This window comes from Psittacula echo (genome assembly GCF_963264785.1).
Source record: "Psittacula echo genome assembly, chromosome: 16".
Taxonomy (NCBI): Eukaryota; Metazoa; Chordata; class Aves; order Psittaciformes; family Psittacidae; genus Psittacula; species Psittacula echo.
The window spans coordinates 2184479-2207515 of NC_137752.1; the positions used below are offsets into that span (position 1 = coordinate 2184479).

The window sequence follows — 23037 nt, forward strand, 5'->3', positions numbered from 1 at the left end:
CATGTGGTGTTGTTAGATACTGCCAGCAACAAGCAACTGTAAAGTATTTCTTGGTAAAGCAACAAGATCTGGATATGAATCTGGAACAGGTTTTGGTACGTTGTTCACTTGGAAGACTTTCCTGGTGAGGTTCCCTTTGTGAATCCTAGGGAAGTGCAGTGTATTCCTGGATATATTAACTGGTCTGTAACTGTACAGTATGTCCTCATACTCCCTGGACACATTTACAGTTAATGCAATAGAGTCTTGGGATGCTTTATAATCAGCTGAAGTTACCAAGGTCTCTTGGGTAACATTTAGGGTAACCTCCTATAACAGTAAGAGAGAAATCTAGGTAAAGGTTTAAAAACATAAGTCCAAGTATAAAGTACACAAGCTGGAGATGGCTCTACCCAGTCTGAGCAACAGCCACGGCAATCAGAAGCTCATGTTGTCAAGAGGAAAGTGTCTGCTCTATATGTACAATAAGGTAGCACAGAGGTATTTTTATTCAGAGAAGAAGCCTTGGAGGTGCTTTGCTGGATGTGGGTTTTCTTTGCAGGCCACACCTGCTTTCCTGGCTCAGGCACTCCATAACAAACCTGGATAGGTAGAACCAGAATTTCAAAGGGAAGACAATGGTGCAATCTAAACTAAATCTGAGCACACCCAGTTCACCTGCGAGCGTTTGCACGGGTGAATGAATCATCAACAGCAGTTTGTTCAAGGAGTTTACTTTAGTTCTGTAAGCCCTGAAGTTTGTGCATGCCTCACATTCTCTGTGGAGGTGAACTCTGTAGCCATGATATGCAAACACCTACCAAAAATATGAGAGTGTGGGTTTTGGTACTGTCTCATTTGAATAGTGAAGTAATGAAAAAAGTGAGTGGATGGCAGGAGCAGAGCTCTGTGTTGGAGTGGGTACAGTATATGGCAAAGACTGAAGACAATGAAACAGAAAAACAATGGGGTATGAGATGTGTTTAAGCATTTGTTGCAGGGTTGTGTTTGCTTTTCTCCTCCTGGAGTGGATGAAAATTATTCTCCTAAGAGCTCCGTGTTCTATCAGGTCAAAGCAGAGAGGGATCATCTTTTGGTTTGATTCCTCTTGTGCCATCACCTGTTTTGCTAAGCAAGGTGCATCTTTTTCAATACCAAGAGGGCAAATAATCTTTTTTCCTAACCCCCTTGGTCCACAAGCCATACACCCTCTCTCTGAATTGATTATCAGTTACATATGCTCCAAAACTCAGCATAGCAGGCAGACACACAGTAAAGCTACCTGGATAGGCTTCTGCTGCATACTTTACATTTATCACAACCCATCCATCTTAGTCCACATGTATCATTGAACCTTAAACAATGTACTACTTGTTGATGAAAGAGGCAAAGAATAGAGGGAAAACCTGGATTCTTCACAAGACAGAGGATTTGGGAGTATTTTTCTTAGTGTACTTGTAGTCAATGAAAATAAAATGCTGTTTATTCCTTTCCCAATGGCATATATCCTGCTTTGTGTTTTTAGAGACGTTAGTTCTGTCTTTAAGCAGGTTAGCTCTGAATAGTGAAACAGCCTATGTGGAATGTGGTTGCTTGCTTTGACTGGCTCTGTTATTCAGTATGGATAATGTTATTCACATGGATAATACATAGCATTTGTCTTCTGTGAGTTACAATCCACTATCATCTCATTTCTGTTCCTGCTCAGCCCTCTGAATGTTATTGCCATTAATATGAATGGCTTCATTACATACAGTTTTTATGGCTGCCCAGATTTCAGCAGATGTCTGACTTAAGAAATGTATTCTCCCTCACCTTCCTTCATTAACCAGAGGAACATTAGCAGTCAGTCCACTCCAGCCACTGGGAATAGTAATTAGTGCTTTAGTTTAGTGGTAATGGGATTATTACTTTGGAGCCTGCTGTTGTAGGTTTTGATGTCGTAAGCTTTTCATATTTTACAGCTGATTGTTCTTCCCTGACATCTCCATCCTTCTGCCTCTGAGCCTCCAAGGGACCCGTAAGCTCAGGAGCCTTTGGATTCAGCTATTTTGACAGTGTTGCACTCCCAGTTGCTTTGTATGGACTAGAAGAAACCTTTCTGACTGCTGCATTAGTGCCTAAATCAGTAGATTTGGTGGTGTCCGTATAAAACTTCCATATAAGCAGGGAACTTCTGGTTCTAATGAATTCATTATATCTCATACATTTATGGAAGAGATGCACATGTTTGCAGGAGAAATCTTCAGAGTTAAAAGGTGTTGTTGGAACCTGTCCATGTCATGATTCCACCTCTTGAAGGAAGAGACCTAATTAACAAGTGCTTCAGTAAAAGTCAATATCTAAGGATAGAAAAAGGAAGACAGAGGTTTGACTTAGCAAGAGATGTCAGTTAAATGTTGCCTTCTTAGGTAGTCACCCAGAGTTGTGTGCACTGAGAATGGTTAAATGGCAGGAGCTGATAATGCTCAGGAGCTGTAGACATCAGTGAAACCAAGGGCAAGTGCTGGACTCTCCTCCATGCCCGGGGGACAATCAGTAAAGCCTCACTGTTGACTGATGTTTACCTTTCAGGAGAACACAGAGAAGCTTTTAGGCTCTCTGCACTGAATCCAAGTAGCTTAAGGTGTGAGCTGGGTTAATCCTGAAGCGTGTGTTGTGTTTTATCAAACACAGGGACCAGAAGATGAGAAACTCTGCTGGGTATTAATTAAATTCTCTTGCTCTGCCCACCTTGCAGGGGAATCAGAGCAAGGGTGGGATTGCTGAGACTTGCTGTGGGATGACTTCTCTCCCATCTCATTAGAGTACTGCCATCTATTGACTGCTTTTTTTAAAGCCTGATTTATTTAGTTCTCTCTGCAAATATCCCTGGCCAAGCAGGAGTCCAGATTGCCAAAGAACTTGTGCAGAAGAGTTGGACTGAGAGATTGGATCACGAAACCAGAGTGATTTCTTGCTGTTAGTCTACCTCACTGATTGTGCAAGGAGCATCCTTCCAAACAGAGAGCATTAACATGTGTAGTCTGAATGTGTTTAAACAGCTTGAATGGCTCTCTGCCTTTCTTACAGAGCTGTGTCTGAGGAAGCATCTGTGCGCTCTCTCTTACCCTGAAATGCTGGATGGAGTTTAGGATTTCCTTCTCTCCAGACCTTTAATCCTCAGTTCTAGCATCAATCATTTGCTTTCCAGGATCTCAGGAAACACTTCTGTGCTTCTTCTGGTGGAAGCCACATTGGCTGCAAAAACCCACCAGCAGAACAAAACCCAGCCACACCGCAGGTATAAGCTACGTGCTCATCCATTGATGATGGATGCACCATTGATGGATGGTGCAAGCTGGATTGGAAGGGCAGCAGTTCTCAGAGAAGATTCAAAGGCCAGACCCAATGGTATAAACCCTCTTCGCTGGCTCATTGTCAGTCATGGCAAGGAGCATCATCTCATTCTCTCACGTTCCTCCATTATCTGCTTCTTGTCTGTTGTTGTGCACCTCAGTGTGATGTCCTGCAGCAGGAGCTTCCCTTTGTGGCTCAGTCCTTGTACTGCTTTCAGGCCCTTCAATAATGAGGTTTTATAGTGGCGAAGAAATAGGAAATTATTTTAGGTTGTAGTTCTTCTGCTTGGAATGTAAACTTGTTTTCCAGCAGCTTTTCTGCCTGTTTGGGTTGGGTACACAGCAGAATTTGCAGTGATACATTGTAAGCTACTCTTAAGGCGTTCCTCCATCTCTCCTGTTTTTAATCCTTGATAGATGAAGTATTAAATACTGATGACATACCATCAAATGGAAACTCCTGGAGAGATGAAAGTGAATGACCCTTTAGCACTCCTCTCCACTGAACATAATCCCAAATAATGGGATCCTGGTTCAAGCTGCTGTGGACAAGATAGTGAAGGATTGTTTCCCAAGATTTTGCCTGCCCATAATCCACACAATTTCCCTCTTTTATTCCCCAAAAGCAGTCATATAAATTACATTATAATAGTTTTCCTTTAGAGAATTTGTCTTCCTGCATTATGTGAAGAGCCGAATGGTGCTTCCCTCAGTGTGATCACCCCATCTTTAATTGAAGTGTAATTGTTTACTAAACCATTCCAACTAGAAAGGAAGATTACTATCATTTTGCTCTGTGGCTGCATACGTTAAAATACCCCTTTTCCAGGGAGTGAATTTAAAGCGCATAGGAACATTATCACGGATGATATATAAACATAAAGCTATTATCATTAAACTGTCAACTGAATTTGGATAACCAGTGTTAGTGGCAGCAAGAAAGAGGTAAATTACTTTGAGAATGTATCTATCAACTCAGCCGCTGTTTCTGGACCAGGACACGCTTGGAAGTGTTGGGGTTGGAAGAAAAATGAGCTCGTTTTGAGTTATTTCTATCTCACTGTGTTCAATCAGGAGCTCTAACCTGACCCTCAGATTCTGTTGTGTCAGGTACAACAACGTCATGCAGACTCTGTACTCTTAAAGCATCTCGTGTTGATGGATTTCCAGGCTCTCCACAAAGGTGGCTCTTTATTAGCACCCTCATTTTACAGCTGGGAAAACGGAGATAGGGAAAAGTTAAGTAACTTCAATTTGATCATGCAGCAAAGCCAGGAAATATGTCCTGAGCTGAATTTCTTGATTTCTAATTCCCAGCCCTGGTGTTAACCACGAGCTAAGCTGCTCCTAATTACTTCTCTGAAATCCTCCTTCAGTTTCAAGAGAATTGAATGTTCTTCACAAGCTTGATCCTGTCATGTGAAAATGAGTAAGTGCTTTTCTGGCCTCCCAAGTCACTGCTCCCCGGTCAGATGTGCCTGGCTCTTTACTGGCTCTGCCAGCACCCCATGTCAGATTTCCAATAGCTTGTTATTAAAATTAGAGCTCTCTGTCTTACTCTTCCAAGTCATCCTGTTCATGTGAATCTCTTGGTGCTTTTGCTCTTGAATTTTTTGCCTGTACCTTCTGAGACATGGGATAAACTGTAGTTAAAGCATGAAAGAGAGATAAAAGGTCATCTTTTTTTCATACTCATTGCTGCCTAGCACAGGAATTGGAAAATGAAACTGGTTGTAAATATAAAATGTGTAGCTATTTGAGTCTGACCTTGTAGATTGAAAACTTCCCAAAGAAACTTGGAGTTTCCAGTTGGGGGAGTACTGGAAGGCAGCACAGTTAAAGCTATGTGGGGTTGTCAGATTTCAGCAGAGAGCTGCAGTTCAAACCACTGTGGATTTATTATGTGCATCAAGCAGGAGACAGGAATGACAGGATAAAAGACATGGTGCTATGACCTGCTTCACTGAAAAGGACTCCGCAAGGCGGGTATGGATTTTTTCACCATTCTGAACTGAATGTGTTCCAGGGAGGTCTCCTCTTGTCTCCTCTTCAGAGCCTGTAGCTGTCTGAAGGACACGTTTACAGAATGGAAGAGGCATCGGGGCTCATCCACAGCAGCTTCATTCACACACCGAGGCCACTTTAAGAGTATTAGTAATCCTGCTTTAGTTCTTGTGGGGTGGAGCATGGTGTTGGGCTGCTTTTGACTGCTGTCAGACTGACATGGTTGGGCAGCAAAGGCTGCAGGGCTCTGCAGGGGCTGTACAGACAGCAGCAAGGCTGGCGCTGGGACAGGGCAGGAAGAAGGGGATGGGAGATGACCTGGTATTGGTAGCATCTGTTAGGTGCTTTGTATGAGAAGAACTAATAGAGCTTGGCTGGCTCCTAAAGGGTGAGGATCCACACAGTGTGCAGTCAGAACCTCTTTAATCTGCAGGATGCAGCTTCCACCAAGAGGGAAATGGCCACGAAGCACTGAATCGCTGTGCCCCAGCCACCACTGAAGCATTGTCAGGACAAGGGGAGAAAGTCACCTTTTTGCCTCCACTGTTGGGCAGTGGATTAAGAGGGGAGCTTGTGTTTCTAGGGAAAATCAAGTCAAATAGTGCATTGTTCCCAGGTGAGGAAGGGGAAAACAAACATTTCAGCGAGTTGTCTGGCTCTGCAGTGAGTGTAAATTAACACAATTCCATTGATTCTGTGTAGCTATTCCAAATGTCTACACTTCCTCACCACACTGGGGCTATGAAAATCAACAGCTTTAGAGGAGCATTGTTCGAGGTGCAAAGGAGGCTGATGGCAGAACATCCTTGGGAACATCCTTGGAGCTGTGACAGAAAATCACATCCTTGTACCAGCAAGGAGACTGGAGACAGGGAAAGAGTGAGAGTGAGCTCCAAGGTCCCTCTGCCTGGAAAGCCTGAGGAAGCTTTTGTGGGAGAAACATGTGTTGTTCTCAGGATGTTTCTACTCTTTACATCCCTCCATTCCTCCACTGCTGTAGAAGCAGTTCTGTAGAGAGCCCACAGGAGGAATATTTTAGGCTGTAAGCGGGGCTAATAGGAAATGCTGATTCCCATTTCATTCTTCTGATCAGTGTGTGCTGAATGATAATTACAGTGACAGTACTTGGCACTTCCATAGCACCTTTCATCTGAGGCTGTTAAATTGTTCTGTCAATCTGAATGAATTCTAGCTTGCACTCACTGTGGGGTTGCAACTTATCATAATGCCTTCAAATAAATGGGGAAACTGAGGCATGGAAAGATGAGATGACATTCCCCACCTTTCATAATCTATCTGAAAGAGTTGTGACTGCATAGTAGTGCTGCTGGTCATCTGGTAAGGAACAGAAACAACTGAAGGCATCATTTAAAATGGTGACAGTGATTGAAACTGTCCACGTGACTGTCCTTGACTCTCTGAAACACGTTTGTTTGGCATTTTCCATGGCGATTTCACCATTTAATACACGCTCAGGTGCTCTGTTGTATTTTATGTTGCAATTGTCTGGATTCCTCCCACAAAACAGACAACCAACCTCAAACCGTCACTGCTTTTTCCAGCAGAATGGATAGTTATCAGTTCTTTAGAGTCTCCCATTTCCGAAGGACAAGTTGAACAGCAGTGGCCACCTCTCGCTCGTTTCCAAACTGCTACAACACAAAATGTGGTGCTATTTCCAACCCTTACCAGGAAGTCTAAATACAAAGACCCTTTACTAAGTAACAGGCTGGAGGGACACAAAGGGATGTGACCAGTTTCATTTCTGGGGGAAGAATGAAAGGCAGAAAGTAAACCAACAAAGGCTTTAATTTATTGCAAGCTCCAGGCACTGCAGAGCTCTCAGATTGCAGCGAGCCCACAGAAAAGCCCATTAAAATATACAACTTGACAGTCTGCCTTTAATTTGTTTCTGGGTCACAGATAGAGAATTGTACTGTAGCTACAGAAGGCAGGATAATAAACACATTCCGTTCTCCTGCTTTCAATAGCAGTGATACTGTGCTTTCAGAAAACAAGCCCAATATGTACAGTGTTCTTAGAGTCTCTTAGAGAGCTCCGGTAGAACACGAGTGTCCGTTCAATCAGGACCTTCATCCCTGAACTTCTTCCATTTGGGAATTTGTATTGCTTTAGCTCACGGATGGTGAGGTAATAGCTTAGATATTAAGTTGATTGCAGTGGAATGAATAGAAATGTGTGTCATTGCCACAGTTAACACTGAGTGTTCTACCAAGTTTTAACCTAGTTTCTGAGGCAGATTTTTCTCACTTAGACTAAACCCTTGTTTTTAACAGCCACAACTATTACCATAGTAATATATGTATATTATATATATATAATATACCATCTTTTGAGCCATAATGTGTTGGACTTGCACTGTGATAGATGGCTGCGTGCTTTGGTAAGAACTTAGGCTGCTGTGACAGGAGACTGTGTAGGAGATGCTCTATCCCATTTGGAAGTGATCTTGTCTGCCTTGTTCACCCTCTGGAAGTGTCTGACTGAACTTGCTCAGGCATGGAAAAGCTTATGGCACTTGCTGTTGAGTTACATCATTTAGAAGTTGTTTTGGGGGTTTCTTCCTCCCGTCCACCTCCCAGACTGGTGCTGCCTCATGTGAGAGTGTTTCTCCAGGTGGGGACACTGTTGTTCCAAACCAAGTGCAGCTTCTTCAAGCTGCAGGTCTGGGGTAGTCTCATGGTGATTAATTACATGGTTTCATGATACTTGCAGGTGAATAACTGGCTACTGCTGTGAGTCTGTGTGTAAACATACACATTGGGATAACATTGATCTCTATACACTTTTCCCAAACTTAGTTACCATGGAAACAGCCTCACTTTCTCCTTCATGCTGTCACTTCTCCTCAGCACTGCACACTGATAAGCAGACTGTACTTGTCCTCCCCACACTCTTTTATTCCTTGTGAACAGTGATAGTCATGGCTCAGGCATCGAGGATCATTTGAGAGAGGGATACAAGCTGTAAAGCCTTTCCTGAGGTATTCAGGTGTTCCTGGGCCTGGTGCTCTGCCAGCAACTTTCCTGTCTTTATCTTCCCACATAATTACAGGGAATCATATCTTACCTGCAACATTCTTCAAAGCACAAGGAAATCAGCTGCAGAACTCATCACCTCTTTATTTCCTACGTCGCCCTGTGCAGTCATGTATGGAGCTCTGTAGAACGGGATTCCCAGGGATCAGCAGGACCTGCCCCTGCCCGCCCGGGTCTCCTCCCTCCCTTCCTGCCACTCACAGGATCATATCCACACGTTTCCCATGATGTGACAGCCTGGCCCGGTTGCAGTAAAGGATCAGGTTCCCATCGCGCCTCTGCAACTGGTGGGAGCTTTGCCCAAGTGTGTGCTCAGGGAGCAGCTGGAGCGCTGAGGGGCTGCACTGTCACTCTGCCTCCTCCCAGGACCACAGCAGTGTCTGCCTGAGCTGCACTGACCTCCGCAGCCGCTGTCCCGGGCATGCAGGTAGTGTAAGGAAAGGTGCAGCCCAGGTCTGTGTTCATCTGCCTTATGCAGGAGTGGGTGGAATCTGGGGTTAGTTCCCTTTCTGTACTGATCTTACTTAGTAGTTGATTATCTGCTTTAATACTGGGAGCAGACATGACCATGGTTTTAGACATCCTTGGGGAACAGCCATGTGGTATGGAACAAGATGGGATGGAATATCAGTGTGTCCAATAATGCTGCCCCATATCCCTGCAGCTATTGTGAGCACTGCAGACCCCTTTCAGAAGAACAGGGTCAGAAATGCACCTCTATACTTCCCTATATATACACCTTGCTTGGTGTTCTGTACCTGCCTGTCAAGTCTAGACATTAAAAAGATTCACAAATAGTGATCGAAGCTTTGCTAATATTAGGAGGTAGAGGAGGAAATGGCACTCAGAACACTGCATGACTGGCACAGGGCTGCTCTAACCCAGGGACAGCACACAGGCCATGCTCACCTCCTGGTTTCAGACCTGCTCCGGGTGAAGCTTTCCTTGATAATTAGCAATTGAGTCCAAACCAGTTAAGGAATAAATGAACGAGACTTAAAGCTGCCTGATAGAATTGAAATTTCCTGCTGGGTGACAATATTCTGCTTTAAAGATAGTAAATCCACTGCTAATAATTAGGCAAGAAATAATCACTGCTAAGACCCAAAAATAGGGTCTGCTGCTTACAGTGTCTGTCTTGTTATTTTGAGGGATAAGCAGCAATGAACTTAACTTTGCCTCCAGTCCTTGCAGGCTATTCTTTTGGAGTTATATCCCTGGCAAACTTTCAATGTGAGTGTCCCAGGCAACCTCATTGTCAGCTGGGTCGTTCAGTGCTACCCCACATCACACTCTTCACCACCTTAACCCAAAGTTCAGACACAAGGTACAAGGTTAGGAGGAGGAGGAAAGGTGTAAAGGTGGAGAAAAGCAGCAGGGAGTGTTCTTGTGTTGTTCTTTTCATTTCAATTTAAATCGATGGTTGAATATTTGTGATTTCATCGGAGCAGGAAAAGCTGTTTGGTGCTTTGCAGTTTTATTTTGCATAGAGGGGCAGGGAGAGGCTTCCAGTCTCAAAGGGCAGGGTGAGCGTTTCCAGCCTCTGGTTTCTGTTTTAATTAGGAGGGGACTTGGAGATTTTGAGAACTCTTTTACAGATTTATAAAACCACCCTAAAGTTCTCCATTTTTGGGTGGTATCATTCCAAGTAGAAAGATTCTTTCTACCCCTTCCTAAGGTTTATTGCCTGTTACAGTCCTCAGCTTTCTTAATCGACATCCTGTCTGATCTGTGCACCATGAAGGATAGAAAGACTCCTGAGAGCAAGGCTGGTGTAACCCCTGTACGTGCCATACGTGTGTTCCGTGTACCCCTTCCCTGTAATTTTTCTCCTTTTCCCAAAGCTGCAAGCAAGTGAATCAAAGTGAGATACTCCTTTCATAAATTGTGAGATTAGGAGAAATGAGCTTCTTCTTAAGTATTTCCCCATTGTCTGGAATTGAAGTTGTCTAGAAAGGTAGGTAGGGAAAAAAGCACGACTGATGTGTTACAGTTGGTATCCCCCATACCTTTACCAAAGCTAACATTTTTGTTTGATTGCAGCTGTAATTATGGCTGAATACAAATGTTCCAATTTAAGCTTCAGAAATGTGGTGAAAGGCTTTGGAGCCAAGAGCATCTGCCTGAAACATGAGTTTCATATTTGAATGAGTAACTCTTACTGCAAAATTACACAACGAATCCCTGCATTCAAAGGATAATAATAATTTTTTATTCTAAACATATCATCTACCAACTGCTTTTTGCAGATTTATTGCCATAGCAGCTGGTTTGCTAGGAAATGTGTTATTAAAAGCACACAAGATTTGTCAATGAAAATGCAGTGACTTGATGTCGATGCCTTTCTGTAGACTTCGAGTTGGTCATCAATATTGTGGAAAATGGGGTTATCTCCTCCAGTGTTTGCTCTGCTCTGAAGATTTCAGATGGAAATGAGGAGGGAAATGCCTGATGACTAGATACAGCATGACATCCGTGTGCTGCTCCAGGGCCATCAATCAAAGCAGGGAAGGCACATATGAACCATGCTCATGAAACAGTTTATCATGTAGAAAAAGTGGACTTTAAAAGAGAACATTAATGCAAACAGATTTATGGGGATGGCTTTCTCATCTCCCCTGCGTGTTTATTGCTCATCTTTGATACCTGTTCTTACATGAGGCGATGCATTTGACCGGTTAGGCTGCTGGCATGGCAATATATTTGACTGGTTAGACTGCTGGCATAGGAACGAAGCATTCTGGAGAAGTAATCCTGGCTTTGCAGCTATCTGCGGTATAGTCAGCGTAGCAACTCATTCAGACACCTCTGCCTTCCCTGTCCTCTGAGAAGGCAGTTTTTGACAGTATTCTCTTCCTGCTATCCCACCTCTACCTGTGCTTCCTCAGTTCTCTGTCCCTTCTTGGACAGTAAGCTTGTTGAGGCTTGGATCTTCCTATGGATTGTCTTTTAAAAGGTACATTCTTATTTCTGATATTGTAAAAGAATTAAGTTAATCTGCTTTATATGAAAAGATACCCTCTTTTCCTGAAATCAAAGAGCAGCTTGGTTTATCCCACCTATTCATACACAGGTTCTGTACCTGGTATAAAGGTGTTGAGCTAAGTTCTGCCTGCAGTAAAGGTTCCAAAGTGCAGCTTTTGAAGCCTCCTGGGCTTCTTAGACCATGGCAGAAGCACCAAGGAACTGTGGATCTAGATGTTTATGGCCATGTGCCTTGCACTGAATTACTTTATCACAGCAAACAGGTCCCTTTATGTAGTTATATGCCAGTACTTTGTGCACAGGCTTGAATTCCTAAGAACCTGCAGGTGTTTTCCCTTGGATGTCTCCTATAAAAAGTCTGAGTGATAGAAACTATCAATCTTTGCAGAGTTTGGTTGTTTTCCATGCCTGAATGGGATCACCGAGCATCCAAATACACATTGCTACCGTGTCCCATTAATTCTTTACTTTATCTTCAGCTAAATCACAACTGCATTTGAAAAGCAGGATGAATGTAATGATCACGGCTGCTATTGAGTGTTTAGGTCATTGTTATGCTACAAAAAGTACTGTAAAAGTTTAGCTTTGTAGGAGCTTTGTGAATAATTTTCTGCCAGCTGGGGATTATCCCTTTTAATCTCAGAGGCACTCATTCTGCCCATACCTGAGGTTTCAGAAACACTAGAATTTGTTGCTCTCTGTTGTAAAATCAATCTCCTGCATGTACAGCATGTGGGAGACTGTAAATATGAAACTTGCTGTATTTATTGAAAGTCAAATGCTGGAAACTGCATCATAAACAATTGAAGTCTCTGTACTCATAGGATGGGCTTTCAAAGTGCAAAGTGACGCTTCAGATGCGTATCTCCTGGATGTGGAGATTGTGTTTGAAGTCACTTCAACTCTCATGAGTCTAATCCAGTGAGGATGGTTCTCTTCAAAAGTGCATAGAAAATTGTGGTGGGATTTCTTAGAAATGTGGAAATTCCTTTTCTCCCTCTGCCCTTCTATCCTGCAGTGGGTATTTGCTAGAAAACTGGGTGTTTGCTGCAGCAGGATGATGGAGGTGGCTCTGTAATAGCTGTGCTGTTTGAGAAGCTGCATCTGGAATCACTGCAGGCATGTCTGCCATTCCTCAAGTGAGAATGGGCATTTTCTGAGTGCAAACAAGGCACGAGCAGAGCTCCTCCAGGCTCCAGGGGAAGGTTTTGCAGATGTGCACTGCCTGCAGGCTTCCTTTCAGAGCTCCGTGATCTGAACTGCGTGAGCAAGGGTGTCCATCAGAGAGAAGCCATTCAAATACTGTCGTGGAAATGACCTGAATGGAGCATGGGATGTATGTGACAGCCCTCCTTTCCAGAGACTTGGTTTAACAGGCAGGCAATTCCCTGCAGTAAAACAAATAATAAACATCTAAGCTTTGTAGGGAAATAAACCCTTCTCTAAGCCTAAACTGGAGAAAGGAGCATGTTTTGGCTGTGATGCTTTGAGGAGGGACGATTCATCTCTACCAAAAGGATTCTGGGCTTCCCCACGTTCCATGATAAAGGGAAATGGAGTCATGACAACCCCTGGCATATTGTTAAATGTTGGCATTCTCCTCTCCTTCCTGGCTGTATGAAACTCAATCTCCAAATTGATCCAGATAAGCTCCAAATAAGATCAGCCTGCTTTAACCATCAAGGTTAAATGCCTTACTTTTCTCTTTTCATAAGTAGCAGTAAGAGTGACTCTCTCCTAGAGGTCGTAGATGTTGGGATGTTCCCTTGACTTTTCCTTGATGACCTTCACTGTGGCTGGATTAGTTTGTTTCTTAAAACCTTACATACAGAAGTGTCTGTGGTTTTATGTTACTCCCTTTTCCTCTTAGCAGTAACAAGTCCCAGAATATGGATAAAGTGAAGCATTCTGTTTGCTCTCTAAATGACTGGCACAACTGCAGCAGAAAGCAGGCTTCATGTGCAGTGTGAATCCTTCTTCTCATCCAGGCACTGCTGGGATCTTCAGGGACTATCAGGCACTTTGCTTCGTCCTGAGGCTGTCAGGACACAGTTTTTCCTCTGCTTCAATTACAACCTGCCGTGGTGGTTGCCAGCACTTGGTTTCGACTGCTGCTCAGCAGTGACAGCTTTGTTCTAGGGGACTAAAGATGCTCAGGAATGTAATTTGAGCACCATTCTCTAAGGAGAGAAAGAACAGAGGAAAGCAAAGCTCAGAGTCTCTTTTCCAGCATTCCAAGGAGAAGCAGAGTCTGGGGATGGCCACAGCAAGCCTGGTTCCAGGAGCTGGCAAGCAGCTCCTGCAAGGTGTTACCTGGTCTAACTTCTGTTGAGCACTGGGGAGCTGGTGCTGCCCAGCAGTGCACAGGAGGTGCTCTGCTTCCATCAGAATTGTTCTCACTGAAGGCAAAGAAGTTCTGTATATGAGCAGCTTGTCCTCTGGGATGGTTAAATAGGAAACTTGTTTCACTCCATTGACATCCTCATCCAGGTGACATCCTCGCTTGGCTTCATCTAGGCAGGTTTCTCCCAGTCGCTCCTCTCTCTGGGTAAACAACTGGTTTCGTTCTTCAACGTTACTTGCATTTCTACCTGTATCCCTGTTTCTGCATCATTCATCCCTGGTTGCTCAATTACCCTTCTTCTGTCTTCCTAAGGAATATTTATCTGCCTTGTTCAGATGGGAGATGTTGACAGTGTGATAATTATGGAACTGTGAATAAATACTCCAGAGCAGTGTGGCTGTGTTTTAATAGGTGAACTAAGGAATCCAAATTGAAGAATTAGGTGATCCCTGAATAACAACGGCTGTTGAACTGCAGTTGTGTTCTGGAGTCTTCCTGGCAGTTGCATTCCTTCATCCTGCCTGTTCCATGTGCATGCTGTATGCAAGCCACCAGTGCTAGCTGGGATTTGCAGATGGAGAATTCCCAAGTTTTCTGTTACTTTACTGTAAGGCCTTGGCTTGCCTGAATGTTTCTGGTAGTTCTCTTGGTCAGGGACTAAGGGGTGTGTGCTGGCTGGGGGTGACTTTTTCAGAGCCTGGAGAGGAGTCTTTCCCTGCTGGAAAAGAGCAGAAAAGGAGCAGAGGGAAATTCTGCCAAGAAACATTTAGCTGAATATGAGGGAAATGTCCTGAGCTCCCCAGCACTGAGAGCTTCCATTGTGTGCAGTGGGAGAAGAACCTGTGACTGAAACATTTTCAACAGGATAGGTAAAGTCTTTACAAAAATAGACCATAAGCAGCAATACTTTTTGGCCTGAGGTGTAAAAAGGATGAGATGTTACGTGCCGAAGCTATTGCTTCTTCTGTGATTTGCTGATACTTCCATGTATTAGATTTGCCATATTCATAATTAACCCTCAGTGCCTCTCATTCGACGTAATTCCAGGTTTCATGACCTAGAGAGACCCACACTGTCCCGTTGGTGACCTGCGGGCCTCAGTGCATCTCCATCTGATTTTACAAATGGACTGAACTGAGTGTTTCCAACGACACTGCAAATTTGATTAATCTCTGCCGTAGAAGGGCAGTGTTGCTAAGCAGCACTTACCAACACGAGCTGTTTCTCACATTCCAGGACTGCTTTATGGCCTGGCTCACACTCATACCCTCTCGTGCACTTAAGTCCTGTATCTCTGTGTTTACTGTCTAACTCTGGGTGCCAGAGCACAAGTCTGAGCCCTGCGTGTGGAGCGGGAGGATTTGAGGTTTTGTTGCTGTCTCTCACTGGACACGCAATGTTTTTGCAGCTGGTTTTTGTTCTTTTGGGGTTTATCCTAACTCCAAGATACTCGTGTCTCAGAGGGGCTTTCCTTGTCCTGATAGAATAGTGTTTTAAATTAACATCAGTCAGAGGAAGTGGTGCTTCATGGATGGATGTCACTTGCTCTTACTGTCACACATGAGAGTTCCTTACTTCACCTCGCCTGTGTGTTTCTTCAGGGGCTCAAAAAGTGGTTGGGGAGGGTCCTGAGATGTTGAAATGAGATTGAGAAGGAGAAACCAAGGGACTTGTCACCCACTTGAACCAAGTCACGTGTTCAGCCTCATCTGAACAGAAGGAGTAATGTTAGTCTGTGTGTGCATTTCAGGCAGGTAGGACAGGGCCTGGAGCAGCCTGGTGTAGTGAAAGGTGTCCCTGCCCATGGCACGGGGTAGGACTGGATATTGCATGTACTAGAATTGCACTCTTTGGGGCAGGAGACGTCACCAGGGCTGTCCATTGGGTCACCTCCTGAATAGAGCCCTTGATCATGTCTGACAGGAGGAGAACTGAATGGTGGGAAAACAAGTTATAGCTTACAAGTTCAACTCAGAATAGCTGACAGTAATAAATGATATATGAAGTCTTTGAAGGGATACATATACTTACATGCACATGCCTCTATACGCTGAACAAATAAAAACTACTCGATCCATAAAGGTCAGCACTATACATGCAATTCCCTTCCTTCCTTGTATCAGTGCCAGGAGACCACTCGCTGGATTACTGCTGTTCTTAGGCTTTGAGAGACATTTGATTCCTAAACTCAGTGGTTTTTTGGTCTGTGCACTTCTTCTTGTAGCTCAATGCAGTCATGTTCTACACAGAGAATAGTAAAGGTGAGCACTTTGGTGTCTTTGCCTGGTAACAAACAGTATCAAATGCTGCCCCAAAAAGGTTCCTATTTTATTTTGAAAGCTAAGGCTAACACTGGTAATTGTAGAGACAGGTAAACTCACCTTGTACACTCATGGCTATAATAGGATGCTTAGCATTGGCAAGCCTTTACTTGGGTCACAAATAGAGCTATTAAAATAGAACTATTAATTATCCATTCAGTGGAGCCTCAGTAAAAGGCTATTCCCATGTGCTGTGGAAGAGCAAAAGCAGGAAAAGAACTGATTCCAGAATTAAGCTTAATATAAAAACATAAACTAAGCTTCTAAAGCCTGAAATAAGGATGGGTCTAGGAGAAAAGATTTACTCCAAATTTTATACCTATAAGCTTATCCCTGATATACTACAAAGAAAAATGGACATCAGATACAAAATACTGCTTTACACACGGAGACTCACAACAAGTAATTATTTGTGGCAGTTTCATTATTATGAGTAGTGAAAAAATTCCTGACATCCTCTCAAGTCCTCTGATTTACTTGAACTGAAACAAAAAGCTATGGAAGAACTATGAAAATAACCCCATCTGTTCAGTAGTTCCTGTGATACCCTGTTTATTGTGTGCTCTTTGGATGAGAGCATAAACCAGGACCTGTGTCTGCTTCTTCAATGCTCCCATTAGAGCACTCTAACTCACGGTTCCAGCCCTCACCCTTTCCCATGCATGCTTGGCCAGCCCCTGTTCTCCTTGCTCAGGACATGCTGAGAGCTGCCAGGGCTCTTCCAGAGGAAGCTGCTTGTGATGCATCCACCTGCATTTACTGATATATTATATTTAAATTTCATATATATTATGTTTCCATGGTGCTGACTTGTTATCTTCTAAACTTTATCATGTGGGTTCACTGCAAATGAACATTAATGGTGTGGGAGTCAGGGCCAGATACAAGACTTGCATCAGTACTTTATTTTTAATAAAACAAGAGCTCAGGATTTTGCTGTCATTAATGCTCAGTTCTGCACCCCTCCCTTTTCTGTCTTCCTTCTAGTTTGCTCATCATTGGCCCAGGGTGTGTGGAAGTACAGAGCTCCTGCACCTCAGAGGCATACGGCTCTGATGGGTTTACACATATGCTTTGGAAGTAGTATAATATTAAAAATGTTCAAATATCATAATATAACAAAAGATTATAATTATAATAAAAGATTAAATCCAGGTTCTCAAGTAATTGGAAATGACACAATTGATAAGCAGGAAAATTTTAAATGAGAGTCCCACCTTCCTCCATCTGCAGCAAGATGATGGCATCAGATTTTGAGTTGGTCCAAATCTATAAGAAACAACAACCCAAATCCCAGCAGACTGAATGGTCCTGTTTTGAATTGTGCTTTCCTCTTTAGCTGAAGTAGCAGTGATTGTTATTAAGCCATTCCTCAAAAGGATTTGTTTTGGTTTTTTCTGCCTTTGTTCCTTGTATCTTAATATAACTTCAGTCAGCTCTTCTGATTAGAGCTATTGTATTCCAGACTTGAGGATGTCAGTCTCAAAACTGCAGAAACACAACAAGAAAAGCAATGCCCTTGACTTCAACAAGTGAAATCACTGTACAGGGCAAGCTCTGTGTATCTTTTTCTTGCTAGGCTATTTAAGTTCTGTGCCACATCCTCTGTGGACTTTGGATGGGGCATCTCATGGTTTTCTGCTGTGGCAGATTCTGAAGGGATGCTTGGGCTCTACAGGTTTCTATTTTTTGTCATTTCACAGAGTCTATTAACTTGTTCTGAATGGAACCTCCCTGAGTTAGTAGTTTAATCTTTCCTAAGATATTTTTACTGTTGGTGTATGCTGCCCACACATAGTAAGACACAATTCTGCCCTAGACAGCTCTCAGTGCAAACTTAAAAGCATTTAAAGAACATATAATAAAAAAGGCACTACTTTAATTACTGGAACTCAGAAGAATGCAGCTAGGCTAGAGGAGCAGGCAATGTTCATAGTGTAGGATTAGCCTCATTTGTCTGGAGATCAGAATCAAATGTGCTTTAAAGACATAAATGAAGAAGAGATGGATGATGATGTTCTTATGATCTCAGCAGGAAAGCACGGCAGTCACACCCCAGGTCGGGTTGTCTCTCTCTTGTTTTTGTGGAGACCAACTCTGCTCTTTTTTTCTTATCCCCTCTAAAAATTACAGGAGATTGTAATTCACACATTAGACTTTCTGATCCCTGGCATGCACTATGGAGGTGCAAAGTATTGCTATAGCAGCATCATTTATCAGCATTAAAATCTCTGACATCTCATTCTCCCAAGGAAGCTCGCAAAGAAAGCTGAAAATTGCCCAGTGCAATCTTCTTCTGGTAGCAGGGAATTTAAAAACAATGGGAAACAGAAGGAAAGTAATGTCTTACTGCAGCCCTAAATTCTCATTTCTGAATCCTGCACGAATCATCTAACAGTTGTCGAGATGTAAAATACAAGGTAATGAGAGAAAGCTGTGATCATCATCTGCTGCAGAAGGTATTTGGTTTTTTCCTTATCAATTCCCAGTCCAGAGTTCGAAGCTGTGACTGGATGTGAAGAGGAGGCTTGGTAACACGATGACACATTTGTGACTATGCTGCAGTGATGGAGGAAGTCCACTCTTACTCCTGTGTGATTGGCCAGTTGCATATTTTAGATCTTTTCCTTCACAGCAAATACTGGATAATCTCCAGAGCAAGCAACCAGAGACCTGATCCAGCCAGAGCAACAACAGCATGAAGAGTTCGTATCATAGTGTGAGGCTGATACCATGTTGATAACACAAGTATGAGGCTGATATCATAGCATGAGGGTGATATCATGTCGATAACATGACTATGAGGCTGATACCATGTTGATATTGTGAGTACAAGGCTGGCTAAGGTCTGAGTACCGAGGGAAATATCTTAGCAATGTTCCAGACAATGCAAATCTTCAAATTTGCTGTTTCATTGTCACGTTCCTCTATTGTATAAAAATAATCTAAAGGAATTTCTCGTGGACAAAAGCCTTCTGAAAAGGTCTTTGTTATCTTAGCCACTGGCTTTGTGTAAGGCGCAGTGTGTGTCACCTGATGGCTTGTGTTACATACATCATGCTATTTCAATCATGCAAATAGCTCCTGGAGAAATATTCAGTTCACATGAATGTATGTTACATACTTCATTTGTAAGGAAGGTGGCACTTAATAACTGTGAAACACCTTTGGTTAGATGTTTGGAATTCTTGGTGCACTTACAAACAGGAAAGTCACTTCCATAACGAGAGCCGTGCAGAGTGCCTGAGGGAATTTTGCAACGTGAGAAAAACAGAATGTGACCCATGAATGTCCTAGGTGGGGAAGGAGTGTTTAAATAGCATGAACAAATGACAGGCTGGATGTAACTTAGACTGTGATTATCTTCCTGCAAGACATATAAAGGGTATTAATTTGTAAAAGGGAGATACTAAAGGCTACATGACCTGTATCCATTCCTTAGTGTTGACTGGAGAAGCTACTGAGACTCCACCTGGAGCGGAGGAGTGCTCTGTGGGTATGTCTGGGATGCTGGCATAGTACCCAGTGGAAAGATACCCATTCTTCTCATATTTCTTTCCTTATACGTGTCAAAATCTGTGCTTGATCCAGGGGATATCTTATCCCCTTTCATCGGGATTGGGAAGGGAAGCGGTGCATGCAGAACCTCAGGTTGTGCAGGGATTTGCCAAGTTGTTTGTATCCAGCTGATTTATTTCTTTGGTATGATGGTGCATAAAAGGAACACTTCTTTAGGCTTCACCTCAAATCCTAGTTTCTCTTTAAAGTGCTGCCCCTTTTTCCAGCTACTGTGCTTGACCTACTAAAGACTATTCTCAAGCACTGTAAACACTGGACACTACAGTAGTATTCTACTTTTATTGCCTTATTTAGGGAAGAGATTAAATGTAATGTTCAGATTATGTAGAACATTAACTCCTAACAATAAGCAAATAAGACATTAGAAGCTTTACTATTAAAACGTTTAATGCTGGCTTTGCTGTGGAGCACTACGGGATCCGTGACTTATGTTCCATGAGGGAGGAGGCACAGCGGAGAAGAAGGCGCTCTGCGTTCAGTTCCTTCCTCCGTAAAGATAGTGCCTATAGCTGCCCAGCCCGGGTGCTGTGTTCACCCTCTATAGAATAGTTTTACGTGTAGCTCAAACACCTGAATGCAGTCCTGCCACCATGGCTGACAACCTGGAGGCTTTCGATCAGGTAATGAAGTTCTTGCCTGTCTCCCAGCGAACAGCATCTCATTCCCGAGCCTGCGAGATGGGGCGGCCGGGCTGGGCTGACGGAGCCCGGTGTCAGCCTCTGCTCCCGTCAGGAGTTGCAATGTGCGAGTCTTGTCTTTCAGACAGTATTTTTATGGGAGCTGATGGTTGCCAGGGAAACGGAGGCTTCGGGGAGTCTCACGCCGACGCAGCGCCCGGCCCCGGCAAGCACTGGGAGCAGATGTTGGCTGTGAGGAGCTGCGCTGCTGGCGGCCGCACATGAAGGCGGCTGGAGAGAACCATTTGCCTGGCTGCACCCGCTGCAAGAGAGCAGGGCCAGGGCTCGTGCTCCCTTTCTCCCTTTTTGGGTTGTAATTTAGTATTCTTGTCTCACCCCACAGGGGTTCCTCAGCCGGCGGCTCAAAGGCTCCATCAAAAGGACAAAGAGCCAACCGAAGCTTGATAGGAACAGCAGCTTCCGGCACATTTTACCTGGCTTCAGGAGTGTGGACAATGAAAGGTAAGGGGACGTTTCTCAGAGGGTGGGGAGGAGGGTGTGTGGAAGAGAATGAGGATATTGATTTTTCCAGGTCCTGTTAATATCCTGCTTATCTTATTCCGTGCAAGGGCCACATCTGTGATAGAAGTAGACTTGCTTAATTTCCAAGAGGGGTAGTTTTAATCTGTTGGCGAGTACAAGGTGCAAGCCCTGCCTTTTGAAGCTAAGTAGCATGTACGGAGAAGCCCGGCTGCTCTGCTTTCTTTTCCCCAATAAATCCTAAGTTGATGCACCAGCATATAAATAGCACACAGATGCAGCAGCCAAAGCTGCCTGCTGCAGGTGAGGGAGGGAGGGGAAGGATGCTCACACACTGGACTACACTGAACATCACATTAGACATTGTGTGAACAATAACATAGAACAATAGCAACCGTAGTATCCCAAATCCCTCTCTCCCCTTTCCACACACGCACACACATCTTCAGCATAGCCCTTCACTGCCATCATTACACTGAGATGGATTCTCGGCATGTGGCCGAAGCTGCTTTTTCTGTCTGAGCCATGACAGGATCTTTCAGTCCAGGAGGGATGTGTTGCAGGGAATGTGCAGATGGATCGGATGAAGCATTTGACATGGGATAGTCAGTGCTGGAGCAAATGCAAGTGATATAAAGGAGAAATGAGACCTTGGTTTTATTCCTCAGCTCAATTAGAAAGTACAGAGGCTCTGTAGTGGATTTGTATCTATTTATGTCCGTGCAGATTTATGTCAGTGTGTGCGTGAGACAGGCACACGTTCTAGGTAAATTTATGTGTAAATTCACATGCAGATCAAGGTCATGGTTGGGTAAGACAGACTCCATTACACAGAAACAAACTAGTGGCTTGCTTTCAACCTTACATGAATCATTTCGGGGAATGACACAGAAGTACTGAAGTGCCAAGAAAAGTGTGTGCCTGAAAAGGATGCCGAATTGGACATAGGCTGATGTAACCATTTGTAGTAGTGACATTTTCATATATCAAGAGGGTACTTCAGAATCCATTAAGTAAATGTTTCACTTTTAAAATCAATGACAACTTTTACTTTGAGTTAGTTGTACTTATTCACTGAAGGGGCCATGAATTTCTGAAGCGCACAAATGTCAAGAGTTAATCCGGATTTTTCCTTACCTGACCTATTCCAGCCTCCTAAGCTTTTTCCTTCTGGATTCTGCAAGTAGAAGGATTGCGCTGGTCAGTGCAGAGCAATATTTCAGGGGTTGCTATCTAGGAAGACAGAGTTGATTTGATTTGTGTGCTGCAGTTTTCACAAATGCTCAAAGTAGGGCACTGTGTTCCGTATGGAAGACAAGCCAGTGGAACCGGGGATGTGCCTCCAGTGCTGCTGCTTCCCTCAAAGAACAGGCACATCAGACAATGTTGTGTTCTGCCTAGATGGGTTTTGTTTCTTTCTGTGCATTGGCAGCCCCAAGCATGGGAATGAACTGTTTTGGCCAGCCCTGCAGCCAGAATCATTTCCCCAAATTAAGCCTTGTTATTTCCCTGTCCTCCCAGCACAAGAGCCTGGAGCTTGCTGGGCAGGGTCCTTCAGGGAAAGCCACATTTACTGCAACTTTTCTTTAAAGGGATTCAGTGAATGGCTGTAGAGCATTTCCAGTGTAGAGCTGACAAGGGTGGGTTAGAGGAGAGGTAGCATTTGGCAGCCTTGAATAAACCCCAAAGATTTGCTTATATCAGTATTTAGAAACTGAAAATGAAAGGCTTCCATCAGGCAGGTGTCAGTCAGAAATGCTGTATCTGTGATACCTTGACATGCCCTGATGTGGAGGAAACCATCTGATACGTGATGGCTTTTGACAGCAAGATACAGACCCTTGGCTTTCATACTGGTGTCAGGTCTGTAATGTAAGCAAGTGTCCTTCTGCAGAAGACCTTGGCCTTAGGTCTGTTGCTCTTGGAGAGGTGAAAGAAAAGCAGCAGCTGGGCTTCTCAGCCATGCAGAGAGGGTTTGGATTACAGGAGATAATTTTATCTTCCTGAACATTCCCATCCACGTCTGCTAAAATACACAATGCATTCACTTCTCTGTGTGAAAGGGCTGGAGTCCTTTTGATCCCTCTCCTGCATTTTCTGCTGTGCTCCCTTGTCTTTCCTAAAATCCAAGAACTGTTTCAAGGAAGCATCTGGTATTGGAATATTTGCCTCTTAAATATTTGATTCTTGACTCCATCTTGTATCCAAGATGACTGTTCACAGACCGCTCCTTTGCTCATGGATAAGTAACAGTGCTCTGGTCTGGAGCTG

The 23037-nt window shown here is 43.7% G+C and overlaps 1 protein-coding gene across 1 annotated transcript in view; it reads left to right on the forward strand.

Moving 5' to 3' along the window:
- Positions 1–23037, forward strand: part of DAB2IP (DAB2 interacting protein) — a gene marked incomplete at its 5' end in the record, with an annotated part of 175249 nt that overhangs the window by 51030 nt on the left and 101182 nt on the right. The window contains one exon of the mRNA XM_080630700.1: positions 20630–20748. Coding sequence (XP_080486826.1) covers positions 20630–20748 — 119 coding nt within the window. The remainder of the gene's footprint in view (positions 1–20629; positions 20749–23037) is intronic.